Raw genomic sequence first — 23,181 nt, 5'->3', positions numbered from 1 at the left:
GTTAGAAAATTTTTAGAAGCCAATCATATACGTTTGTATATAATTCTTAGGGGAATCAGTCTGATACCGTTGCTTTTCTCAAAATTTGCTTAGTCATTTATCTCATTACATCTTTGTCTTATTATTTGATCTAATCATTTCTTCCTTTGGAGGATGTTATCTCTATATTATATTTATTTGACCATGAATGTAGGTTATAATTGTAAGATACTCATTTTTGCATCTATCAGAGATGATCCAGATTCCATCTTATTGAATAGATTTAGTACTTGCAGAACTTCTTGATTATATAAACTTCTATAAAAGAAAAAGAGGGACAATGTCATATATCTTAACAGAAGGAAAGAACCATCCTAACTCTGTTTGATTCCAGGTATAAGTCATATCTGATAGGCAATCATGTAGCCACCAGGTCCTGAAAACAGGACTGAGAAGTAATCAGATGGAGAATTTTTTTTCCCTTTTTTAGAAAGGAAATAGCAACATTGGGAAATAGAGTTAAGAAGATTCTACCTACACCATGTCCAAAGTTGTCTTCAAAACTTTTTCCCCAGGCAGAGACATCTACCATTAGCAGTTCTCAGTCTGCAGCCCATGGCATTCTACTATTGACTTTATGACAACTATATCCCTGTAATCAAAGCTTAAAACAGTAGTAAATTGCAGTCCCAAAAAAGTCTTAAATAGCAAATAAATATGGGTTGGTATCTTTCAGATAGGGTCATCCCAAACTTGATTGAGCTATCATAAAACCAAGTTACATAACTTTTCTGTCTTCCAAAAATACTTTCTCACATTCTCTCAACATACTGAAACCATCTGAAACTGACACAAAGATATCCAGAAATACTATCTAGAGATGGGAGGGGCTTGGATAACCCCACAAAAGAGGTTCCTGACTTTGATCTCACAACTGAATAGATACACATCTCTGTTTTACAAGCTTGTTTATCTTTCTCTACTTATACCCAGTCTGGGAGAATGAGTTACTTAAGGAATTTAAATCTTTTATGTGTACATTCAAATACAAATTTTAACTCTTGCTTAGGCCTTGGAATGACTATAAATTCAGCAAGATCTCTTCTGCTTTATACTTCCTTACATTAGTTTAGCAATAAATTATCTTGCAAATGAAAATTTAGTAGGCCCTTTAAAAACTCACACAAGATTTTTCAAAATATTTCTTCTAAAGGTATTTTACTTTCTTTAAAAACAGTTTCAAATTTATCCTGATGATAAGAGGAATAGTCAGTCACTAAGCTTTTATGAGGAAAACTAATTGGAAAATTTTAAATAATATTCCTTGCTTCCTCCTTAAAGCAAAAATAAACCTTTAAAATTGGAGTTCATTAAACCAAGTTAGTGTAAAATGTCCTTAAGTAACACAAATTCCTAAGGTATTTTACAGAATTCCTAGATCACAAAGTTTACTAGTCAAAAAGGTGCAATGGAGAGGGGATTGTTTTTTTTTTTTTTTTAGCCAAGAACATACCCCATTAAATTAGCCTTATCACAATAGCAAGGTTTACCAGACCTTTAAAATTTACTCAGTTTCTTTTCTTTCCTTTGACTTTTTTCTACAATCTTAATCTAACATCTAGATTATAAGAGAAATTGCTTTTTCAGCAACATAGCTGAACAATGCCCTAAACATTATTATGTATTTAACACTTGAAAGAACGCATTATCAAGTTAGGTGAATGCATTTCTATATCACATTGCACAGAGAATCATTCATCTCATCATTAATAATGTGAAAACTATAACTTTGAACCACCATATTTTTTTTCATAATAGCTAAGATTTTAAATGGACAATCTGTTATCATAGTAAATATCAGCAGTATTATTAGTATTATTGGGAAGCCAGCCTCTACTCCAGGTAAACTCATGCTTCTCTGTTCTAGTTGCAAAATGTATCAACTTTTGGCAAGCTATTTTATCTCTGCTTGACCCATTTCCTGATTTCTAAAAGGAAAAAAGAATAATAGTTGTCAAAACGGTATAATGATTATAAAATGTTTAATATAATGACTGGCATGTTAGATACAACATAATCTCTAACTTTGAAGTGGTTTTTGAATGCTGGGAGTGATGGGATCCATGATTTCTATATGTGATAGTTTGGAAATACAGTTGATGTCATTTATTTATTGTTTGTGTTGTTGCTGTATTTCTAAAAGTTTGCTTAGCTTGTGAAATTCGAAAACCATTATGAGGTAGAAATGGTGTTATAGCAATTTTTAAATCTGGACTGTGTTGCATGTGAATTGGGGTTTTTTTGAGTGTGACAAAAATTTGATATTTTGAAACTTATGTTAAAAATCCTCATACTGAGATACTCTTTTAACTTTTGGGAGGGAGTGGGGAATGCTGAATGATCGAGATTGGGAAGAGGTGTCTTAGCACTGTGTACCTACAGTCTCAGGAGTTTTCTCCACTAATTCCAATATAATCAATTTCCAACTTCTTAATGATTAATCCCAGAATCTGCTAAGTTTAGCTATATCTAATATTTCATTGTAGTTCTAAGTTGGCCAGACCAGAAACCACAAGGAAAAGAGTCTTACAGATTTGTTTGTTTGTTTCCCTAGTTACAGCCCTTGGAAATCTCTGGCTGCCTGAATTTTAAATCTTACAAGATAACAGACTCATTTACATCACACATGATACAGACACAGAGATGCACACATTGACAGGACAAATATGCAGAAAGAGGGGGAATTAGAGGCTTGTTAGAAATCCGCATCATGGACTGGCTATTCTAGATGTTTTGTTGGCCTTTAAACTTAATTTGGTTTTAAGATAAAGTAACTTTGACCAGTCCAAAATAGCCCTATTGTGGCCAGTATAATTTGGGCTATCTTTAGTTAATTAATACTAGTGGTGTTGGCAATAATTTTCCTAAGACCGTTCCTCAAAAGGGACCTAATTAATGCAAAGCGATTTAAGGTGAAATGATCCTATTTTCAAAACTAGCTTAAGGGAATTGTGGACTTCAACAAAACTAGTGGGAGTCCTTTGGAAGCTGAGAATAGAGGAACTTAGGTGACCCCATCAAGGTTAAGACTCCAGGAAAAATGGATCCTGAGGTGCCTTAAGTCTGTAGAGTTCAAGGGGTGGGTTGTTATGCCATTCCAACAGTTTATCCATTGTAACTGGCACAATAACTGTCAACCTGAAGGTTTGGTTAAAGGAGGCAAACAGGCTAGGTGATATGTAAATCCGTATTGTTTGTTCCCTTAAAGCTAGACAAAGCTAGCAAGCTTGTATGTACAAGGAGCCAAAGTCCAAGTTTTGACTGCCTGATACAAGATTGATAAAGTTTTTATATGTTTCAGGACAATCCCAGGACTTCTGTCTCCCTCAGGTTTATGGTCTCCATGTTTTTTTTTTTATCCATACCATGAGAAAGAAAGTTTCTTAGTTGTAAATACAGATTGAAAAGACAAAGTAGGGTCAGTTGAAATTTAAGATCTCAGGATGTCTGTGTGGCCCCCCCCCCCCCCCCGTTCCTTCCCCCCAGTCTGGAGTATGACCCCAAGATAAGAGAAATTCTACTGATTCTAAATTTCTAGGCATCCTGTACCATCATCAACCTTATCTGGGCTTTCAAGTTATAGACACAGGAAAGGGCATTTTTAGAGCAAAGCAAACCAGTCTGATTGACTAGTTCAGGCTTTGGATCTTTATTAGGATTGTCAGAAGCCAGCAGGATGGGGAGAAGGGTGATGCCCACGTTGTGAGGAGTGGCTGGGGGAAAGATAATAAGTTCAGTCTAATAATGCTCCTCTACCTTTTGAAATTATCAAGCGAAGTCAAGAAGTTATTTGCTGCTCTGTTTTTGGCAGAGAACGTTCCATCAGATGTTTGGGTGATTGGAGTATCCCATTAGTGTTACACTGTGTCCCTTAACCACCATGTGGTCTATTTCCCAAACCTCTTCTCTAGCTCCTTTCTGTCCAGGTGGTCTTAGTTTACAAAATTGCTTCTGTTCCTTTGGTCTTCACCCAAATTTTGTTCACTCTGTTTCCTCTGTTTCTCTCTCTGGTCTCTGCATTTCCTCACAAGTATATCCTCTTGGAAGGATGTCTACAGTGCTGCCCCCCTCTACCTTCTCCTGTACTCTTGACCTTCTCCTGAGGCTTCTTGCAGAATGCTGCCTAATGCAGGAAACTGAACCAAGAAGAACAACCCAAACCCAAGTGCATTGGATTAAGGCCAAGGTGAACCAACATGCTGAATGAGAGAATTAGGGTCTGCAAAGATCTTAGGACTCTAGAGCAGTGGGTCACATCTACTGAATAAAAAAATGATAACAAGAAAATAACAAGAAAACAAACCCAGGGGCAGCTAGGTGGCTCAGTGAATAGAGCACTGGCCCTTGGAGTTCAAATCAGTCCTGGAAGACTTGAATTCAAATTCAGCCTCAGACATTTGTTAGCTATGTGACTTTGGGCAATTCACTTAACCCCAATTGCCCTGCCTTCCCCCCTCCAAAAAAAAAAAACAGACCCAGAAAGTCAAATGATGGGCTTCAGGTTGCTCGGAGAGGACACATTTAACCTGGCACTGACTAGAGAACCAGTAGACTACGTCCTGGATATGCAGTCCGGGATCCTACCTCTACTACAACATCCTTTCCAGTCTCTGCTTGAAGTCACTTCCTCTGCTTTTACTGCTCAACCCTTTGCCATCTGTTTGTGACTTCACACCTTTCTTTCCAAAGTTTCAATGATCTCTAAATTTCCAGATCCCATTGTCATGTGTATCATTCCCTCCCTAAGCCAAATTCAATGAGAATAAGGTTGACTCGTTCCCTTTTGCCTTCCTGTTCTTTCCCTCCATTGTAACAGTTTTCCCTTGCCTCTTTTATGTGAGATAATTTACCCAATTCTGTCTCTCCCCATCTCCTCTCACTATATTCCTCTCTCACCTCTTAATTTCACCTTTTAGGTATCATCCCTTCCTATTCAATTGGTCCTGTGCCCTCTGTCTATGTATACCTGTACACATATATACACACATTCACATATGTATTCATATGCCCATATACCCTCCTATATAGACATATATATGTATGTATACATATATACACACACACACACATATATATATATATATATATATTTCTATTCCCTTCAACTATTCTCATACTGAGAAAAATATCATAAGTTGCAATTATAGTTTTTCCATGTAGGAATATAAGTAGTTCAACTTTGATAAATTACTTAAGATTTCTTTTCCCTGTTTACCTTCTCATGCTTCTCTTGCTTCTTGTATCTGAGTGTCAAATTTTCTACTCAGCTCTGGTTTTTTCATCAAGAATGCTTGAAACGGGGCGGCCAGGTAGCACAGCGAGTAAGAGCACTGGCTCCAGTGTCGGGATGACCTGGGGATCGAATCCAGGCTCAGACACTTAGCACCCACCCAGAAACACCTGGCTGTGTAACCTTGAGCAAGTTACTTAACCCCAATTGCTTAAAAAAAAAAGAATGCTTGAAAGTCCTCTATTCCACCAAATGACCATATTTTCCCCCTGAAACATGATACTCAGTTTTGCTGGGTAGGTGATTCTTGGTTTTAATCCCAGCTCCTTTGACCTCTGAAATATCATATTCCAAGCCCTTTGATCCCTCAGTGTGGAAGCTGCCAGATACTGAGTTTATCCTGATTGTGTTTCCACAATATTGAAATTATTTCTTCCTGGCTGCTTGTAATATTTTCTCCTTGATCTGGAAATTCTGGAACCTGGCTATAATATTCCTAGGGGGTTTCTTTTTGGGATCATTTTCAGGAGGTTATTGGTAGATTCTTTCAGCCTCCATTTTGCCCTCTGGTTCTAAGACATCAGGGCAATTTTCCTTGAGAATTTCTTGAAGGATGATTTCTAGGTTCTTTTTTTGATCATGGCTTTCAGCTAGTCCAGTAATTTTTAAATTCTCTCTCCTGGATCTATATTCCAGGTCAGTGGTTTTTCCACTGAGATATTTCACATTGCCTTCTATTCTTTCATTTGTTTGGATCTGTTTAATAGTATCTTGATTTCTCATAAAGTCACTAGCTTCCATTTGCTCCAATCTAATTCTGAAGTAATGATTCTCTTCAGTGAGCTTTTGAGATTTTTTTTCCATCTGGCAAATTTGACTTTTTAAGGCATTCTTCTCCTCATTGCCTTTTTGAGCTTCTTTTGCCATTTAGGTTAGTCTGTTTTTTAAGGTTTTATTTTCTTCAGTAAAGTTATTGACTCTCATTTCATAATTTTCTTGCATCATTCTCATTTCTCTTCCCTATTTTTCCTCCACTTCTCTTATTTGGTTTTCAAAATCCTTTTAAAGCTCCTCTGTGGCCTGTAACCAGCTCATATTTTTCTTGGAAGCTTTTGGTGGAGTTTGGACTTTGTTGTCTTCCTCCTGTTCCATGCTTTGATCCCTTTTGTCCCCAACAGAGGAGTCTAATGTTGGAATGCTCTGTTTGCTTTGCTTCCTTTGCTTGCTCCTGTTGCCACTCAATTACTTGACTTTTGAGCTTTTTGCCACAGTAGAACTCTGCTACCAGAAAAGGGAGTTTTATCCTAAACACTGGGGTTTTTCACAGCTGCTGGAGCTGTTAGTTGGGTGACCTCTCTAAAGCCTCCACACGCTCTGGCAGACTGTTCTTGCACCCCAAGACCTCCACCCTAGACAACAATCCACATCCAAGCAGGTTAAAGCCAGAGTGATTACCCCTCAGACTAGTCGCTTAGTCCACATTGCACTGACCTCTCACTTTGTCCTTAGCATTTATGGGTTGATAATTCTGGAAACTGCCACAGCTGCTGGTGATCTGAAGTCCCTTCAGCCGGTGGTTGGCCAGGATGCCCTGAGCCTAAAACCTCTGGCTTGAGCCTGTTTAGCTCCCGGAGTGCTGCGCTGGCTGCTCCCTGCCGGCTTGCCAGGCTGTCCTCAATGGGAACTTAGCTTCTCTGTGTTATTTTGTGGGTTCTGTAGCTCCAACGTTTGTCTAGAGTCTTTTATTTTTTGGTCTTTATTAATTTGTTTATTTACTTTGAGTTTAAAAGATTCAATTACCCAGTTCTTTGAGTTTCAAATCCCAAAGAGATCATAGAACAATAGAAAAGAGGAAACTAAACCAAACAAGAAAAAGAAAGAGAGCAGGCAATTTGCTTCAATCTGCATTCGAACTCTATTCTTTCTGTTTTTTTTCTCTGAATGTAGACATCTCTCTCCATCTGGAGAGTTTACTTATGTAGCCCCGCATTTCTGAGAAGAGTCAGGTCTATCAAAGTTGGTCGTCACACATATGTTGTATCTGTAATTGTGTACAAATTTTTCTTGGTTCTGCACTTCTCACTCAGTATCAGTGTCTATAAGCCTCTCCAGGTAGATATGAAGTCCATCTGTTCTTCATTTCTTAGGGCGCAATAGTATTCCATTACATTCATATACCATAACTTTTTTAGCCATTCCCCAATTGATGGGCATCCCCTTAATTTCCAATTCTTTGCCACCACTAAAAGAGTTGCTATAAACATTTTTGTACATATGGGTCTTCCTCCCACTTCTATGACCTCTTTGGGATACAACCCTAGAAGTGGTAGATATGAAATTTCTTATAGCCCTTTGGGCATAGTTCCAGATTGCTCTCTGGAATGGCTGGATCAGTTCACAACTCCACCAGCAATGTGTTAGTGTTCCAATTTTTCCACATCCTATCTAGCATTTATCATTTTCCTGTTTTTTCATCTTACCCAATCTGACTGGTGAGATGTGGTACCTCAGAGTTATTTTGATTTGCATTTCTATAATCAATAGTGATTTAGAGTATTTTTTCATATGCTTATAGATATCTTTAATTTCTTCCTCTGAGAACTGCCTGTTCATATCCTTTGACCATTTGTCAATTGGAGAATGACTTGTATTCTTATAGATTTGACTCAGTTCTCTGTATATTTTAGAAATGAGGCCTTTATCAGAGTCATTGGTTGTAAAAATTCTTTCCCAATTTCCCATTTCCCTCTTCATCTTGGTTATGTTGGCTTTATTTGTACAGAAGCTTTTCAGTTTCATGTAATCAAAGTTATCCATTTTATAATGTTCTCTAATTTTTGTTTGGTCATGAAATCTTCCCCTCTCTATAAATCTGACAGGTAAACTATTCCTTGCTTTCCCAGATCGCTTACAGTATCATCCCTTATACCTAGATCATGCACCCATTTAGACTTAAATTTTGGTATATGGTGTTCTATAATGGTCTATGCCCAGTTTCTGCCATACTATATTCCAGTTTTCCCAGCAGTTTTTTTTCAAATAGTGAGTTCTTATCCCCAAAACTGGGGTCCTTGGGTTTATCAAAGAGTAGATTATTATAGTCATTGACTGCTGAGTCTCACGTACCCAATCTATTCCATTGATCCACAGCTGTATTCCTCAACCAGTACCAAGTAGTTTTTGATGACTGCTGCTTTATAATACAGATTAAAATCTGGTATAGCTAGTCCACCTTCCCTAGCATTTCTTTTCATTAATTCCCTTGATATTCTGGACATTTGTTCTTCCAAATGAATTTTATTACTATGTTTTTTAGGTCTATAAAGTAATTTTTTGGTAAATTGATTGGTATGGCATTAAATATGTAATTTAATTTAGGTAAAATTGTCATTTTTATTATATTAGCTCGACTTAGCCATGAGCAATTAACATTTTTCCACTTAATTAGATCTGACTTTATTTGTATGAAAAGTGTTTTGTAGTTGTGTTCATATAGGTCCTGGCTTTGTTTTGGCAAGTAGGTTCCTAAATATTTTATAATGTCTACAATAACTTTAAATGGGATTTCTCTTTCTATCTCTTGCAGTTGGATTTCGTTAGAAATATACAGGAATGCCGTGGATTTATGTGGTTTTATTTTATATCCTGTAACTTTGCCAAATTTATTTATTGTCTCAAGTAGTTTTTTACTTGATTCTTTAGGATTCTCTAAGTATATCATCATATCATCTGCAAAGAGTGATAGCTTAGTCTCTTCTTTGCCTAATTTGATTCCTTCAATTTCTTCTTCTCATTGCTACTGCTAAGATTTCTAGTACCAAATTGAATAAGAGGGGTGATAGTGGACAAACTTGTTTCACCCCCGATCTTATTGGAAGTGCTCCTAGCTTATCCCCATTACATCTGATACTTGCTGATGGCTTTAAATAGATGCTATTTATTATTTTAAGGTAGGCTCCTTTTGTTTCTATACTTTCTAGTATTTTTAATAGGAATGGATGTTGTACTTTGTCAAAAGCCTTTTCTGCATCTTTTGAGATAATCATGTGGTTTCTGCTAGTTTTATTGTTGATATGATCAATTATACTGATGGTTTCCCTAATATTAAACCATCTTTTCGTTCCTGGAATAAATCCTACCTGATCAAAGTGTATTATTTTTGTGATTAGTTGCTGTTGTCTTCTTACTAATATTTTATTAAAAATTTTTGCATCTTTATTCATGAGCCAAATTGGTCTATAATTTTCTTTTTCCATTTTATATATTCCTGATTTAGGTATCAGTACCATTTTTGTGTCATAAAATGACTTTGGTAGGACTCCTTCTTCACCAATTTTCCCAAATAGTTTGTAGAGTATTGGAATCAATTGTTCTTTAAATATTTGATAGAATTCACTAGTAAATCCATCTGGCCCTGGAGATTTTTTCCTGGGGAGTTCACTGATGTCTTGTTCAATTTCTTTTTCTGAGATGGGTTTTTTAAAGTAATTTACTTCCTCTTTAGTTAATCTGGGCTTATATTTTTGTAAATATTTATCCATTTCACTAAAATTGTCAAATTTATATGCATATAATTTGGCAAACTAATTCCTAATTACTGTTTTAATTTCCTCTTCATTGGAGGTAGATTCACTCTTTTTGCTTTTGATACTCATAATTTGATTTTCTTCTTTCTTTTTTTTTTATCATATTGGCTAAGCATCTATTGATTTTGTTGGTTTTTTCATAAAACCAGCTCTTAGTTTAATTTTTAATTCAGTAGTTTTCTTAATTTCAATTTTACTAATCTGTCCTTTGTTTTTCAGTATTTCTAATTTAGTATTTAATTGGGGATTTTCAGTTTGTTCTTTTTCTAGCTTTTTCAGTTACATGCCGAATTCATTTATTTTCCTTTTCTCCAACTTATTCATGTATGCACTCAGGGATATAAAACTTCCCCTAAGAACTGCCTTTGCTGCATCCTACAAGTTTTGGTATGTTGTCTCATTATTATTATTCTCTTGAATGAAGTTACTGATTGTTTCTGTGATTTCTTTTTCGACCCACTCATTCTTTAGGATTATATTGTTTAGTTTCCAATTAGTTTTTAGTATGTCTTTCCATGGCCCTTTATTGCATATGATTTTTATTGCATCATGATATGAGAAGGATGCATTTATTATTTCTGCCTTTCTTCACTGAATTGTGAGGTTTTTATGCCCTAGTACATGGTCAGTTTTTGTGTGTGTGCCATGTACTGCTGAGATGAAGGTATGTTCCCCATTCAGTTTTCTCCAGAGATCTATCATACCCACCCTCTCTAAAATTTTGTTCACCTCCTTAACTTCTTTCTTGTTTATTTTGAGGTTGGATTTATCAGGTTCAGAGAGAGGGAGATTAAAGTCTCCTGCTAGTATAGTTTTGCTATCTATTTCATCCTCTAATTCCCTTATCTTCCCCTCTAGGAATTTGGATGCTATACCACTTGGTGCATATATGTTAAGTAATGATATTGCTTCATTCTCAGTAGTGCCTTTTAGCAGGATATAGTTTCATTCCTTATCTCTTTTAATTAGATCTATTTTTGCTTTTGCTTTATTTGAGATAAGGTTTGCTATCCATGCTTTTTTTACTCTAGCTGCGGCATGATATATTTTACTCCAGCCTTTTACCTTTACCCTGTGTGTATCCCTCTATTTCAGATGTGTTTTTTGTAAGTAGTATATTGTCGTATTATGGTTTTTAATCCATTCTGCTATCTGCCTCCGTTTTATGGGAGAGTTTGTCCCATTCATGTTCACAGTTATTATTACTGTCTGTCTCTTTCCCTCCATCCTATTCTCTCCTGTTTATGCTTTTATTTTTCTTCCCTTCTCTCTTCCCCTCCTTAATAGTTTTCCTTTTGGCCATCTCCTACCTCAGTATTCCCTTCTTATCAGCCCTGCTTCCTTTTCCTCCCTTTCTCCCTTACCTCTTCCCTCCCTTTTAACCCCTCCCCCCCTTTCTTAGCCCTTCCCCCCTCCTATTGCTTTTAGGATATTTTTATACTTAATGTAGTATGTTATTTCTTCTTTGTACTAAGAGTGACAGGAACAAATCTCATGCAAAGCTCCTCTCCCTCCCCTCTTTCCCTTTATTATGATATGTTTTGTGTCTCTTCTCGATAGAGTCCTATGCTTAACTGGTTGTGTTATTCCCTCCTTGCACTAGAACCAATGAGGGAAAAGCTCATATAATCCTCATCTCCCTCCCTTGTTTCCCTCTGCTATATTGTTTTTATGCCTCTTTGTGTGGCATAATTTACCCTTCTCCATTTCATTCTTTCCTCTTCTTCTATTTCAGTCCTTTTAGCCCTTAATGAGGTTTTTTTTAATAGTCATTTTGTGTAATTTATACTCATATCCTCTACTTGTCTATAAACAGTTTGCTCTTATTAAATAACAGGGTGTGTGTGTGTTTTCCTCATTTACCTTTCTATGTCTCTCTTGCATCTCGTAATTGGAGGTTGAATTTTCCATTGAGCTCTGGCTTTTTCATGAGGAAGGTCTGGAAATTCATTATAATGTTCCTTGTCTGGAAGAATATGTTCAGATCATTGGTTGTAACCCAAGCTTTTTTGCCTTGTGAAAAATTGTATTCCACTTCTTCTGATCTTTCAGTGTAGAAGCTGCCAGATCCTGTGCGATCCTCACTGTGGTTCTTGCTATTTGAATTGTTTCTTTCTGGCTTCTTGTAGTATTTTCTCCTTTACCTGGTAGTAGCCACAACATTTTGCAGACGTTTCAATTTGGGATCTCTTTCAGAAGGTGACTGGTGGATTCTCTCAATTTCTATTTTACTCTCTGGTTCTAGTATCTCAGGGCAGTTTTCCTTGATGGGCTCTTGGAAGATGTTGGCCAAGCTCATTTTTTCATCATGATTTTCTGGCAGGCCTATGATTCTCAGATTATCTCTCCTGGATCTGTTTTCCAGGTCAGTTATTTTTCCATTGAGATATTTTACCTCTTTTTCTAATTTTTCATTCTTGATGTTTTGTTTGACTAATTCTTGGTTCCTCATAGAGTTATTCGCTTCAATTTGGTTGATTTTAGTTTTTAGCGAATTATTTTCCTCGATTAGTTTTTGGAGCTCCTTTTCCATATCACACATTTTTCTTTTTAAGGAGCTGTTTTCTTCATTGTAATGTTTTTACAATTTTGAAATTTTGATTTTAAAAGAATTATTCATTTTATCTTCTATTTCTCTAATTTGGTTTTCAAAGTTCCTTTTGAGCTTATCTAAGAATGCTTTCTGTGCTTGAGACCAGTTCCCTGTTGAGGCTTCAGCTGTCTGGGCCTCTGCATGCCCCTAGAGTCATTTTTTACACGAATTGGAGGAGGTGGGAGCTGTAGCCGTGCAGAAGTCCTGTTTCTATTTAGCCATCTTTACTCCGCTCCCCTCTCATAAGCTTTTGAGTTCCAAAGTTTCTCCCCTTCCCTCCCCTTCCCCCACTCCAACATAGCACACAATCTGATATAGGTTCTACATATATATTCATATTAAACATATTTTCACATTAGTCATGTTGTAAAGAAGAATTAGAACTTATGAGAGAAGCCACAAGAAAGAAGAAATAAAAAAAGAGCAAATAGTATGCTTTAATCTGCATTTAGACTCCATTGTTCTTTTTCTGGATGTGGACAGCATTTCCCATCATGAGTCATTTGGAGTTGTCTTAGCACCTTGCATTGATAAGCAGAGATAAGTCTATCAAATTGATCATTACACAATATTGTTGTTACTGTGTACAGTGTTCTTCTGGTTCTGCTTGCTTCACTCAGCATCAGTTCATGTAAATCTTCAGGAACCTGTCTTATAAAGCATCAGGTATACATATAATTATAGAATTACAGGATCTCTGTGTTGGAATGAACCTTAGAAGTGATCTGATCCAAGCTCCCACCTTGGAATAACTCACATTTGTATAAGGCTTTAAGGTTTGCAAAGGGCTTTTTTTTAAAAATAAGAATCCTATAATGCAAGTACTCTAGGTATTATTATCCTTATTTTCCAGATAAGGAGACCCAGACTCTAGAGTTAAGGTGTCTTGCCCAGGGGTGTCACACAGCTCGTCTTTATGGTGAGGTTCAAAACCAGACTTTTGACTTCAGGCTCACCCTTTTCAGTAGGTTATAGTCCCTTTCAGAAATGCCCATTCAGGATATTCTAGGCAGGTGGCTTGAGAGCTCACTTTGTTAGGTAATATCCTGGTCCACTGCTGGCCAGCTCTAATTAGAAAGGCTTTGTCTTCTATGAGTGCAATATTGGAGGAGGCATTCAGAGTCTGATGCCTTGTAGAGTTCTTTCCAACCATGAAGAACCTCTGACCTCCTCCTCTAAGTCCTACCTAATGAACCAAATTCTGCTACATCAAGGAATAGAAAACAAGTATCCTGCATATCCTTTAAGTGACTGACCTCTCAAGTCTTTTCTTTCTTTCTTTTTTTTTAAAATAAATTTAATCTGTGTTTTTTGTGGTTATCATCACCATACTTTCCCCCAGTATCTGTCTTCCTACCAGAGAGCCACCTCATGTAATATAGTATTTCCAGATCTCTTTTTATCTAGCTCTCCTCACTTCTCTTCATCTAACAGGGTTTTGGGTTTTTTTTTTTTAACCCCTTATCATTGTGATGATTGGGGCAGCTAGGGGGCCCAATGGATAGAAAAAGGAAACCTTGTGTTCAGATGTGGCTTCAGATGCTTACTGGTTGTGTGGCTGTGGCTTGTCTCAGTTTCCTCATCTGTAAAATGGGGATAATAATAGTACCTCTCTCCCAAGGTTGTTGTGAGGATAAAATGATATTTGATATTTGATACAGTGATATTTGTACTATGTGCTACCTAAATGTCATTGTCATTATTATTTTTACTATTGATTTTCCTCCTCTAACACAACCCAATCCAGTAAGCATGAATTGAGCACCTTTGGTGTATTGGGCACTATGTGAGGCACTGGGGATATAAAGACAATGAAAGCCAATAACTACTCAAGGAGTTTGTGGGAATAGGTCTTGAGACATAGCCTGATTTGTTCTTATTCCTTTTAAAATAACCCAGGTATGGCAAGAAATTTATTTTTCAGATATGTAAGATAATACCTGTCAGGTTTCCTATGAGTTGTGATATAGATCTTACGCCCTGGGTTTTTTCTTCTAGGCACTGAACTTATTGAATGAACGGGCCTCATTGCAAGAGTCAGCCTTGTGAGATGGTACAGCCCAACGGGGGTCCATCAGGAGATTACGAGACCCTTGGTGAAGGGTCTTCCCAGGGGAAATCAGCCATGTTGCATCTGCCTTCTACCCAAGTCTCTCCGGAGACCCTACAGCGTGTCTTGGAGGAGAATCAAGAGCTCCGAGGTGAGTGCCCCTCTCCTAGTTGGGCTAGTAAAAGAGAATGATCAAGGGAACCTGCTGGCATAGGGTCAAGGTCCTCACTGTTTTTGTATTGAGGAGCTAGTCTGTGTGTTGGGAGCCTTGGGAGCTATGAGAGGATGCCAGAGGAAAGTCCAGGATGGGGCCTGGCCATATCTCTCTCCCCTTTCCAGTAGGAGTTAGGAACCTGTGGTCTGTAAACTTTTTTTTTTTTAATTTGATAAATGAGTTTTTTTCCTTTTCCTAATCATTTTATTTATTTATTTAAATTAAGTTTTATGTTTATTTTTAGTTTACATCATTCATTTCCACAAGATTTTGAGTTACAACTTTTCTCCCCGTCTTTCCCCTACCTACCACCCCAAAACAGCAATCCCACTGTATACCCCCTCCCCCAATCTGCTCTCTCCTATATCCTCCCCCATCCCCCCTCCGACTTTCCACTAGGGCTAGATGCATCTCTATACCCCAGTGCCTGTATATCTTATTTTCCAGTTGTATGTAAAATATATATGTATATACATTTTTTAAACACTTGATTTTAAAACTTAATTCCAGATTCTTTCCTTTCCTCCCTCGTCACCCACCCTTACTGGGAAGATAAGCACTTCAATATAGGTTATGCATGTGTAGCCACACAAAACATTTCCATAGTGGGTATAGTGTGAAAGACTCACTATATTTCCTTCCCTCTTATCCCACCTCCCACTTGTTCTATTCTCTACTTTGATCCTGTCTCTTTTCAAAAGTGGGTGCTTCCAACATCCCTCCCCCCCAAGCCTGCCCTCCCTTCCATCATCCCCCTCTCATCCCCCTCCCCCCTACTCTCCTGGAGGGTGAGATACCCTATTTAATGTGTATGTCATTCCCTCCCTAAGCCAAATTCAATGAGAGTAAGTTTGACCCATTCCCTTTTGCCTTCCTATTCTTCCCCTCCATTGTAACCATTTTCCCTTGCCTCTTCTATATGAGATAGTTTACCCCATTCTGTCTCTCCCCATCTCCTCTCATTATATTCCTCTCTCACCTCTTAATTTCACTTTTTAAGTATCATCCCTTCCTATTCAACTGATAAATGAATTTTGATGTAGTTGGTTTCTTTTATAATCCTTTGCCTTTTATGCATTTTATTTTTGACGGTCTGTAGGCTTCACCAGAGTGCTAACAGAGTCTGTGATAGAAAAGAAGGGAAAGAGTCACTTTCTAGCTAGAGCTTCTGTGACCAACCACATTGAAATATAATTGACAAGTAGGAGACCTCTGATTCAGTAGGTGGAATTACCATCTTGAAAAAGTTTTATTGGCGGTTTTATACCAGTCATTTCTTGATTTACATGTCCCTGCTATCCTCCCAAATATTCCCATTGAATGTTCCCTTGTTAAAAACCTGATGTATCCTTTGACTGTTGGCACCATTTTGCCCCTCTAGTCCTTCATCTTTCCCTGGAAAGGAAGGAGGCACATTTCACCTCCTCTTCTCTCATTTTATTTCAGCTGCAAGTTCAGCTGCCTCTTTGTGTTACTTTCAGTCATGTGATTGTAGTCATGATGTCTGTTGTTCTCATGGCTCTGTTTACTTTTCTTTGCTCGTGAATTCAGTCATGCAAATCTTCCCATGTTTTTCAAATTCCTCACATTTGTAGTTTCTTATGGTTTAGTATTCCACTACAGTGGAATCCATTATATTCACATTTAATTGACCTGAATTCAACTCTACATGCCAGGTGAAAAATAAAAGAAAATTACAGTTGACATGATATAGGTAATTGAACCTGTGGAGTATATACTCTAGAAAAAACTTGAGATGGGAGACTGAATCTATTATTCCCACAGTTAGAGCTCGGGCCCCATGAGTTTTTCACAACCTCTAGCCCCAGTGACTCATTCTATAACCTTCTCTCCATCATAGCCATAGACAGGCTCTTTAGTTAGTCACTGAACATTAACTAACCACCCACTGTGTGCCTAGGCATCGTGTGAGTCAAATGGGGTGGGGGGCAGGAGCCAGTATTCCAAGAGTAGAAATGGCATTCATATTCATAGACACATATGTATATGTATTGAAATGGACATGATAACAAAGCCAATTATAATTTGATAGGAGTGTTTATTAACCAGCTGGTGACTGCCTCCCCAGTAGGGAAGACAGCCTCGAGCCTTCTACAAGATACTTTTTATAGAATAATATGTTGCTAACAACAAAGTGTGATTCCAAGGGGCGTAATGCCATTTCTAGTAAAGCCCTGATTACCTAGCAAAAACAAGAACAGACTTGTATCTGGGGCATGTTTCTGGCAACACAGGTGAAAAGTTCCTTAACTATTGTGGCCTATCAGGTGGTTTCCAGGGACCCTGGTAGGGGCCCTTTCTGGCAGATTTAGGGGGTTTTTGTATATAATTTCTAAATTATATATAAATAAATATATATATATATATATATAATGTATATACTTAAATTCTACAGTATGTATACGTGTGTATATGTGTGTATGCAATATATAAAACGTCATATGATAAGAGAGAGGTGTTGGGGGAGATAGCAGAGGATGTGGGAACAGGAAGACAGTTACTGGCTAAGGGGTCTGGGGAAGGCCTGATGCAGAAAGGGAAACTTGAACTGAGCATTGAAAGAAAGGGCCTCCACAAGGTGCAGATGGAGAAGGAGTACATTCCAGGTACTACAGAGCAGGGAGATGGAGTATCATGTATGAGGAGCAAGAAGAAGGTGGCTTGGGCTAGATCGCAAAGCACTGATTCTGAAGGAGCTCTAGGGAGCCATTTGGGTTTTAGATAGGGGGTGTGATGTGGTCACATGTGCTTTAGGAAAATCATTTGGATGCTTTAGGCTGGTAGGGTTAAAGAGAGGGATGGCCTTCATCCTGGTCAACTAGAAGTCCCCTGCTAAGTTCCACCGACCTGGTGTTCTCTCTTGGCCCCTTGGTAAAGCAGGAAGAAGAAATGGTGACTGTGGGGGCTAGGGTGATCTTTTTCTAACAACCCTTATGAACATTCCTTCTGAAGTCCTTGCAAAAGTATTGTTTCCCCTCCTTCGTTTTCCTGTCAGTTACTGTGTCTTGTCCTGTTTGGGTTTTCCATTTGAAAGTAAGTTTTGGTTCCAGCCTCTTTCCAGTTTAGCTGGATACAGGGGGAAAATCATGTTTTCATTCAGTTGTTGTCACAGCAACCATCTCAGATGGATTTGCTCTCTTGATTTATGGTGCCTTCTTTTAAACTTTGAAGTTTAAAGAGACCCTGGGCCCTTTTCAACTACAATTGTTTAAAGAAACTGTATTGCACCTGATGGACAATTTAAGGAATTTTGCAGGATAATTTTGACAAGCTTGACTGTACCAACTTGGAATCTGTCCTCTCCCCTCCCTGTCTAAGACGCCACTGTTTTATATCCCTGTTCTGCAGGTTTTTTGGTCATTCTCTAATCCACTTTGTTTTCAGTTCCTTACTACCAGAAACAGTTGGCATTACAGACATTTTAGCATATATAAAAACTTCCTTTCTGTCTTTGACATCCTTGGGATATAGATGGCCCACAGTGGAATCACTGAGTCACAGAGGTGATCCATTTAGTGATTTTGTTGTCATAATTCCATATTGCTTTCTGGAATGGTTCAACCAGTTCATGCTTCCATTAACAGTGCATTATTGTGCCTGTCTTTCCACGAACTCACTCACATTAACTTTTCCTGTTTTTTAAAGTCATACTTGTCAATTTGATGAGTGGGAGGAGAAACTTAGGGTTATTTTCATGTGCATTTCTTTTATTGATGATTATAGGAGCATTTTCAGATTTGTTATTGATAGTTTGCATTTCTTTTTTTTTTTCTTAAAATGCTTCCTTCTCTTTTGGGTAATGGCTCTTTGTCTAGAATTTCTTTAAAAGATAGTTTAAAAAGATGAACTTTCTCCTGGGATGATGAATACTGACAGCTGATACGAGTTCACAACGACAAGTTTTTATGGGAAGAATGCAAAGGGTAAAAGAACTTTGGGCTTCTTTGCCCAGTTCAGGAATATTGAAATTGAGGGGAGGGACCCTCCTGAAGTTTTTAGAAACTAGGAAAGAGTAGTAATATGGTATGGAGGCAAGACCCTGGGACTGGGAATCAGGAGACTTAGGTCCTAGTACAGACTCTGCTGCCATTATCTAATGGTGAGACTTTGAGCAAATTCCTTCCCTGATCTGGAACTGAATTTGTGATTTCTAAAACAAAGATGTTGTATCAAACAGCTAGTGAAACTTTGCTCCTGGAGGTGGAGTCAAGATGTTTGGGTGAGAGGCAGCATTTTAGTTTAGTTCATCCAGGTTTTGTCACCTAGAAAAGATGTAGAAAATGTGCCCGTCTGAATTCTGATTGGAGAAAGCCAAGAAAACGTCACAGTGAGTCACTTTTCCGGTCCAGGGCAGCTTAGGAAGCTGGAGTGAGAGGTCTGTGGACACTGGGGCAGGGGCTGGTCAGGAGCACAGCCCAGCAGCAGTTACAGCAAGCTTTCCAGTACCCAGGGACTGACAGGCCTCAGGGCCAAGACAGGGCATCAGGGCAGGAAGCACCAGGGCAGAAAAAGATTCCAGGGGATCCCTGAACTAGCATTGGGTACAGGAAAAGGGACCATCTGGCACCTCTATAACCACCACCCAATTCCAGCTGTCAGATGTCAGGGACTCATCCAGCAATCCTGATACTTTGGTTCTTGGTGACATGATGATAAAGACACGTGTCAGATGGGATGCAAGCAGTCTGTTTGTTATGCATTTGCTGTATCCTTTCATACTCTTATGACAAAGAAATATAACAGTGAAGATAACACAGACCCTCATTCCCTTAGACTCTGTGGTTCCCATGATTAGCTTGGAAAAACATATTTTTTTACTTTGTACCTTACTTTGCATCTTCAATAAGTTCATGGGTTCATGGAGAAGCCTTGTACCAGCCTTTCTCTAAGCATAACTGAGTATACAGTCTGGTGGGATACAAAGCCTGGGCTGGGCTCATAGTTGCACTTGGCCTAGCTCTTCAACAGTCAGATCCAGGGCAAAGAGTGTGGGTCCACAAGTGTGGACACCAGCTGGGTACTTAGCAAGGAACATGTTGTAGAAATGTACCTGTGCATCTCTGATCCTAGTGGCAGAGCAGCAACTCATTTCTAGCCTTTCACCCAGTACCATAACCCTGCAGTGGTATAACCAGGGCAGGACTCTCAGACCAAAGGGGAGCCTCCTAGCATGTCAGTAGTGACTGAGTTCAGCAGCTGTGTACTGAAATTCCCAGTCAGGGAGAAGTCAATAGGAACTTGCAGAGCACAGGCTGGGAGGTCAGTGAACAGACCCCATCTGGTATCACTCTGCTTTGGGATCACTGAAAACCTGTAGGCCCCCAGCCAGAGTTGTGAAAGCAGAAGAAGGCCATGATGACAATAACTAGTAATAATAAGAGCTGACATTTATATAGTACTTTAGATGTGCTCAGCACTATGCTAAGTGCTTTACAATGATCTCAATTGAATTCAGGTATTCCTGACTCTAGGCCCAGAGTTCTATGCACTTTGGCACCCCTTGGCAACCTCTGAAGAGAATGTGATTCAAGGACCACTGTCCCCTGAGAGAGGTACAAAATTTGAATTAAGACATGCCCCTATTTTTATGGAACTTGCAATCTAATGGGGAAATAAATCAATAGAAATAATAATAACTGACTATATATATGTATAATAACTAACTAGCTTTATGGTAACCGTATGAAGTATGTATTATTGGTATTCTTGTCTTCATTTTACAAAATAGGCAACTGAGAGAAGAAAGTCATATGCCCATAATCACACAACTAGGAAGTATCAGAGGTAGGATTTGAACCTAGGTCTTCCTGACTCTGCATCTAATTCTTGGCCATTGTTGACAATCCCTAGTCCATTAAGTTCATTGGAAAGTCACAAAGTAAAGTGCTATGACGGGGTCCCAGAGGGAAGCTCATGAACAGATTCTATACCATAGCACCCCAGGTGTTGAGTTAGAAGTTTGCTTATTTTGCAGATGTCGGGAATCAGGGAAGGCTTTCTGGAAGAATTAACAGTTGAATTGGGCTTGAAAAGATGAATCAGAATTCAAAAAGTGAAGAGAGGTAGTTCCAGTTTGTCTGGAGCATTGTGTAGCATTCAGGGAGGAGAGTAATGTGAGGCTTTAGAACTGGGAGGGACCTTAGAGGCCAGCTGAACCCACCCCTCATTTGCTGGCTGAGGAAATTGCAGTGATTTGTACAAGGTAAGTGGCAGAGTCAGAATTTAAACCGAGGTGCTCTTCATTCCAAATTCCTCACTCTTTCCCTGATACCACACAGCCTTCCTTTCAGTTTGGATCTTTGTGATTTTTTGACTTTATGATCTGTCTGTGTTGTTGGCAGATGCCTTACGGCAGAGCAACCACATGCTCCGGCAGCGTTATCAAGAATTCCTGAACTTCCAAGCCAACCAGAAGGAGGAGAAGGAGTTTCTCATGAGAAAATTTCAGGAGGCGAGAAAACTGGTGGAGAAGCTAAACATGGAGAAGCTAGAGCTGAAGAGACAGAGGGAGAAGGCACTGCAGGAAGGCGAGCAGGTACGGAGGTGCTAGTAGGGGAGCATCTGGGCCCCCAGCCAGCCATGGAACCCAGAATTGGCTCAAGAAACTTGACCTCGGCTTTTGACTAATTTTCCCTCCATTTATGGTCATGAAAAAACTTTTGTCTTTGAAGCATCCCACTTCTTCTCAGTGCTGTGCTAAACCTTGGGGGAATGGGAAGAGCCCTGACAAGGACCTTCAGGATGCTCCCTGAGTGGGGAAGGACACACTGGGAGGGACTAGGCGTAGTTGAAGAGTGGGGTCCAGGGCTCTGGAGCAGAGATGGCGATTTGGGGCGTGGAGTCTGAGGTGGGCATGCACCGCTTTTCTTACACCTTCCCATTGCATTGGTTCTTGTTAACCAAGAAGTGGGTCCTGGTTTTTGGTTTTGCTGAAAGATGTATTTGTACTTAGGGAATTAAATGCTAAAGGGAGTGTGGGAAGTTTTAAGAAAAGTGCCTTTTCTTAGAGGGGGATCACTGATATCTCTGATCTTTTCAGTCTTCAGGTAGTTAGTGTTGACCTGGAATGGCTCTTAGATGTGCTTCGTAGAGCCACCTGCCCCTAGAAGGTGGTGATCTATTACCCAAGGCCAATTTGAGGCAGCTCTCTGTCTCTCTTTTTCTCTCTGTCTCTGTCTCTCTGTCTCTGTCTCTCTCTCTCTCGTCTTTTTGGAGGGGGAAGTCAGGGCAGTTGGGGTTAAGTGACTTGCCCAAGGTCACACGGCTAGTAAATGTGTCAAGTGTCTGAGGCCGGATTTGAACTCAGGTCCTCCTGACTCCAGGGCCGGTGCTCTATTCACTGTGCCACCTAGCTGCTGCTGCTGTTCTCTCTCTTTTTTGACACTTACTGAAGAGTTGTAAGTCTGCATTGGTGGAGTTCTCTAAGGTGCTGAGGTCATGAGATTGAAAGTTTGCTGGTGGTTGTTGACTTAGGTACTTAAACATATCTGCTGAATTGAAGGTTAGATCCAGTCAGGAATGTGACATTTTGGCTAGGCTATTTGTTTTAAAGTAATTTCTGCATCCCAGGAAGGAAATTCCCAGTTTCTCACATTTAGAATATGGGATGGGAGGGAGTACTTCTTTCTCTAAATTCTGTGCTCACCATCTCCCCTCCCCCTATTTTATAGATGGGGGAACTGAAGCCAAGGGAGGTGAAGAGGCTTGCTGAAAGTCATAGAACCTTGGTATGGAGGTTGACTGCCCCCTGTGAGTGACCCAGGCTTGGATGATGGCTCACTGTCCTTTCTGATATTTTTAAACATTAAGGGAAATCTTTGTAGACTCTTCCTCACCCATTGTCTTTTCTAGCTCATTACTCTAAGAATGGACCAGCTTTATGTAAGGAGGCAAACACTTCTATATTCTTTTTATTTTTTTGAGGGGGGAAGGCAAGGTAATTGGGGTTAAGTGACTTGCTCAAGGTCACACAGCTAGTGTCAAGTGTCTGAGACCAGAATTGAACTCAGGTCCTCTTGACTTTGGGGCCGGTGCTCTATCAAACACCTCTATTCTTATAAGCAGGCCCTATGGATGAGGACAAGTGCTGCAGCATTATCCACAAACTCTCATTAGGGGCCTCTGGGTGTAGGGTCCTGGAGGTCCTGGGACACAGAGAGGTAGAAGACTCTAGTCCTGGCCTTAGATGAACTCTAGGTCTGGTCTAGGAGACACAACAAGGTTTAGCAGTACCAAGGCAGTGTCAGCTACAGAACATGTAAGAGGCAAGGGGACTCAATACCGTGTTTCCCCGATAATAAGACCTATCCCGAAAATAAGCCCTCCCCTTACTGTGTAAGATTCCTCTAAAATAAGCCCTCCCCCAAAAATAAGGCCTATTGAGATTGCTACTGTAGTGAAGGTGATCCCCTGTGCTACAGGCTACATTACGGTACCCTCTGTATGCAC

The 23,181-nt window shown here is 39.2% G+C and overlaps 1 protein-coding gene across 4 annotated transcripts in view; it reads left to right on the top strand.

Annotated features, from left to right (window-relative positions):
• The window catches only part of IKBKG (inhibitor of nuclear factor kappa B kinase regulatory subunit gamma), a 60,574-nt gene that overhangs the window by 12,578 nt on the left and 24,815 nt on the right, over positions 1–23,181 (top strand). For all 4 annotated transcript variants that reach the window (XM_069063760.1, XM_069063761.1, XM_069063759.1 and 1 more), the window contains 2 exons: positions 14,447–14,649; positions 21,075–21,268. In XM_069063760.1, the coding sequence (XP_068919861.1) occupies positions 14,463–14,649; positions 21,075–21,268 (381 nt within the window). In that variant the 5' untranslated portion in view covers positions 14,447–14,462. The remainder of the gene's footprint in view (positions 1–14,446; positions 14,650–21,074; positions 21,269–23,181) is intronic.

Source organism: Petaurus breviceps, unplaced genomic scaffold (assembly GCF_028583685.1).
Source record: "Petaurus breviceps papuanus isolate PSGF00001 unplaced genomic scaffold, PetGlider_PUasm1.0 90601, whole genome shotgun sequence".
In the NCBI taxonomy this organism is placed as follows: Eukaryota; Metazoa; Chordata; class Mammalia; order Diprotodontia; family Petauridae; genus Petaurus; species Petaurus breviceps.
The sequence above is the reverse complement of the archived record's forward strand: the minus strand, read 5'-3'. Positions and strand labels throughout refer to the sequence as shown.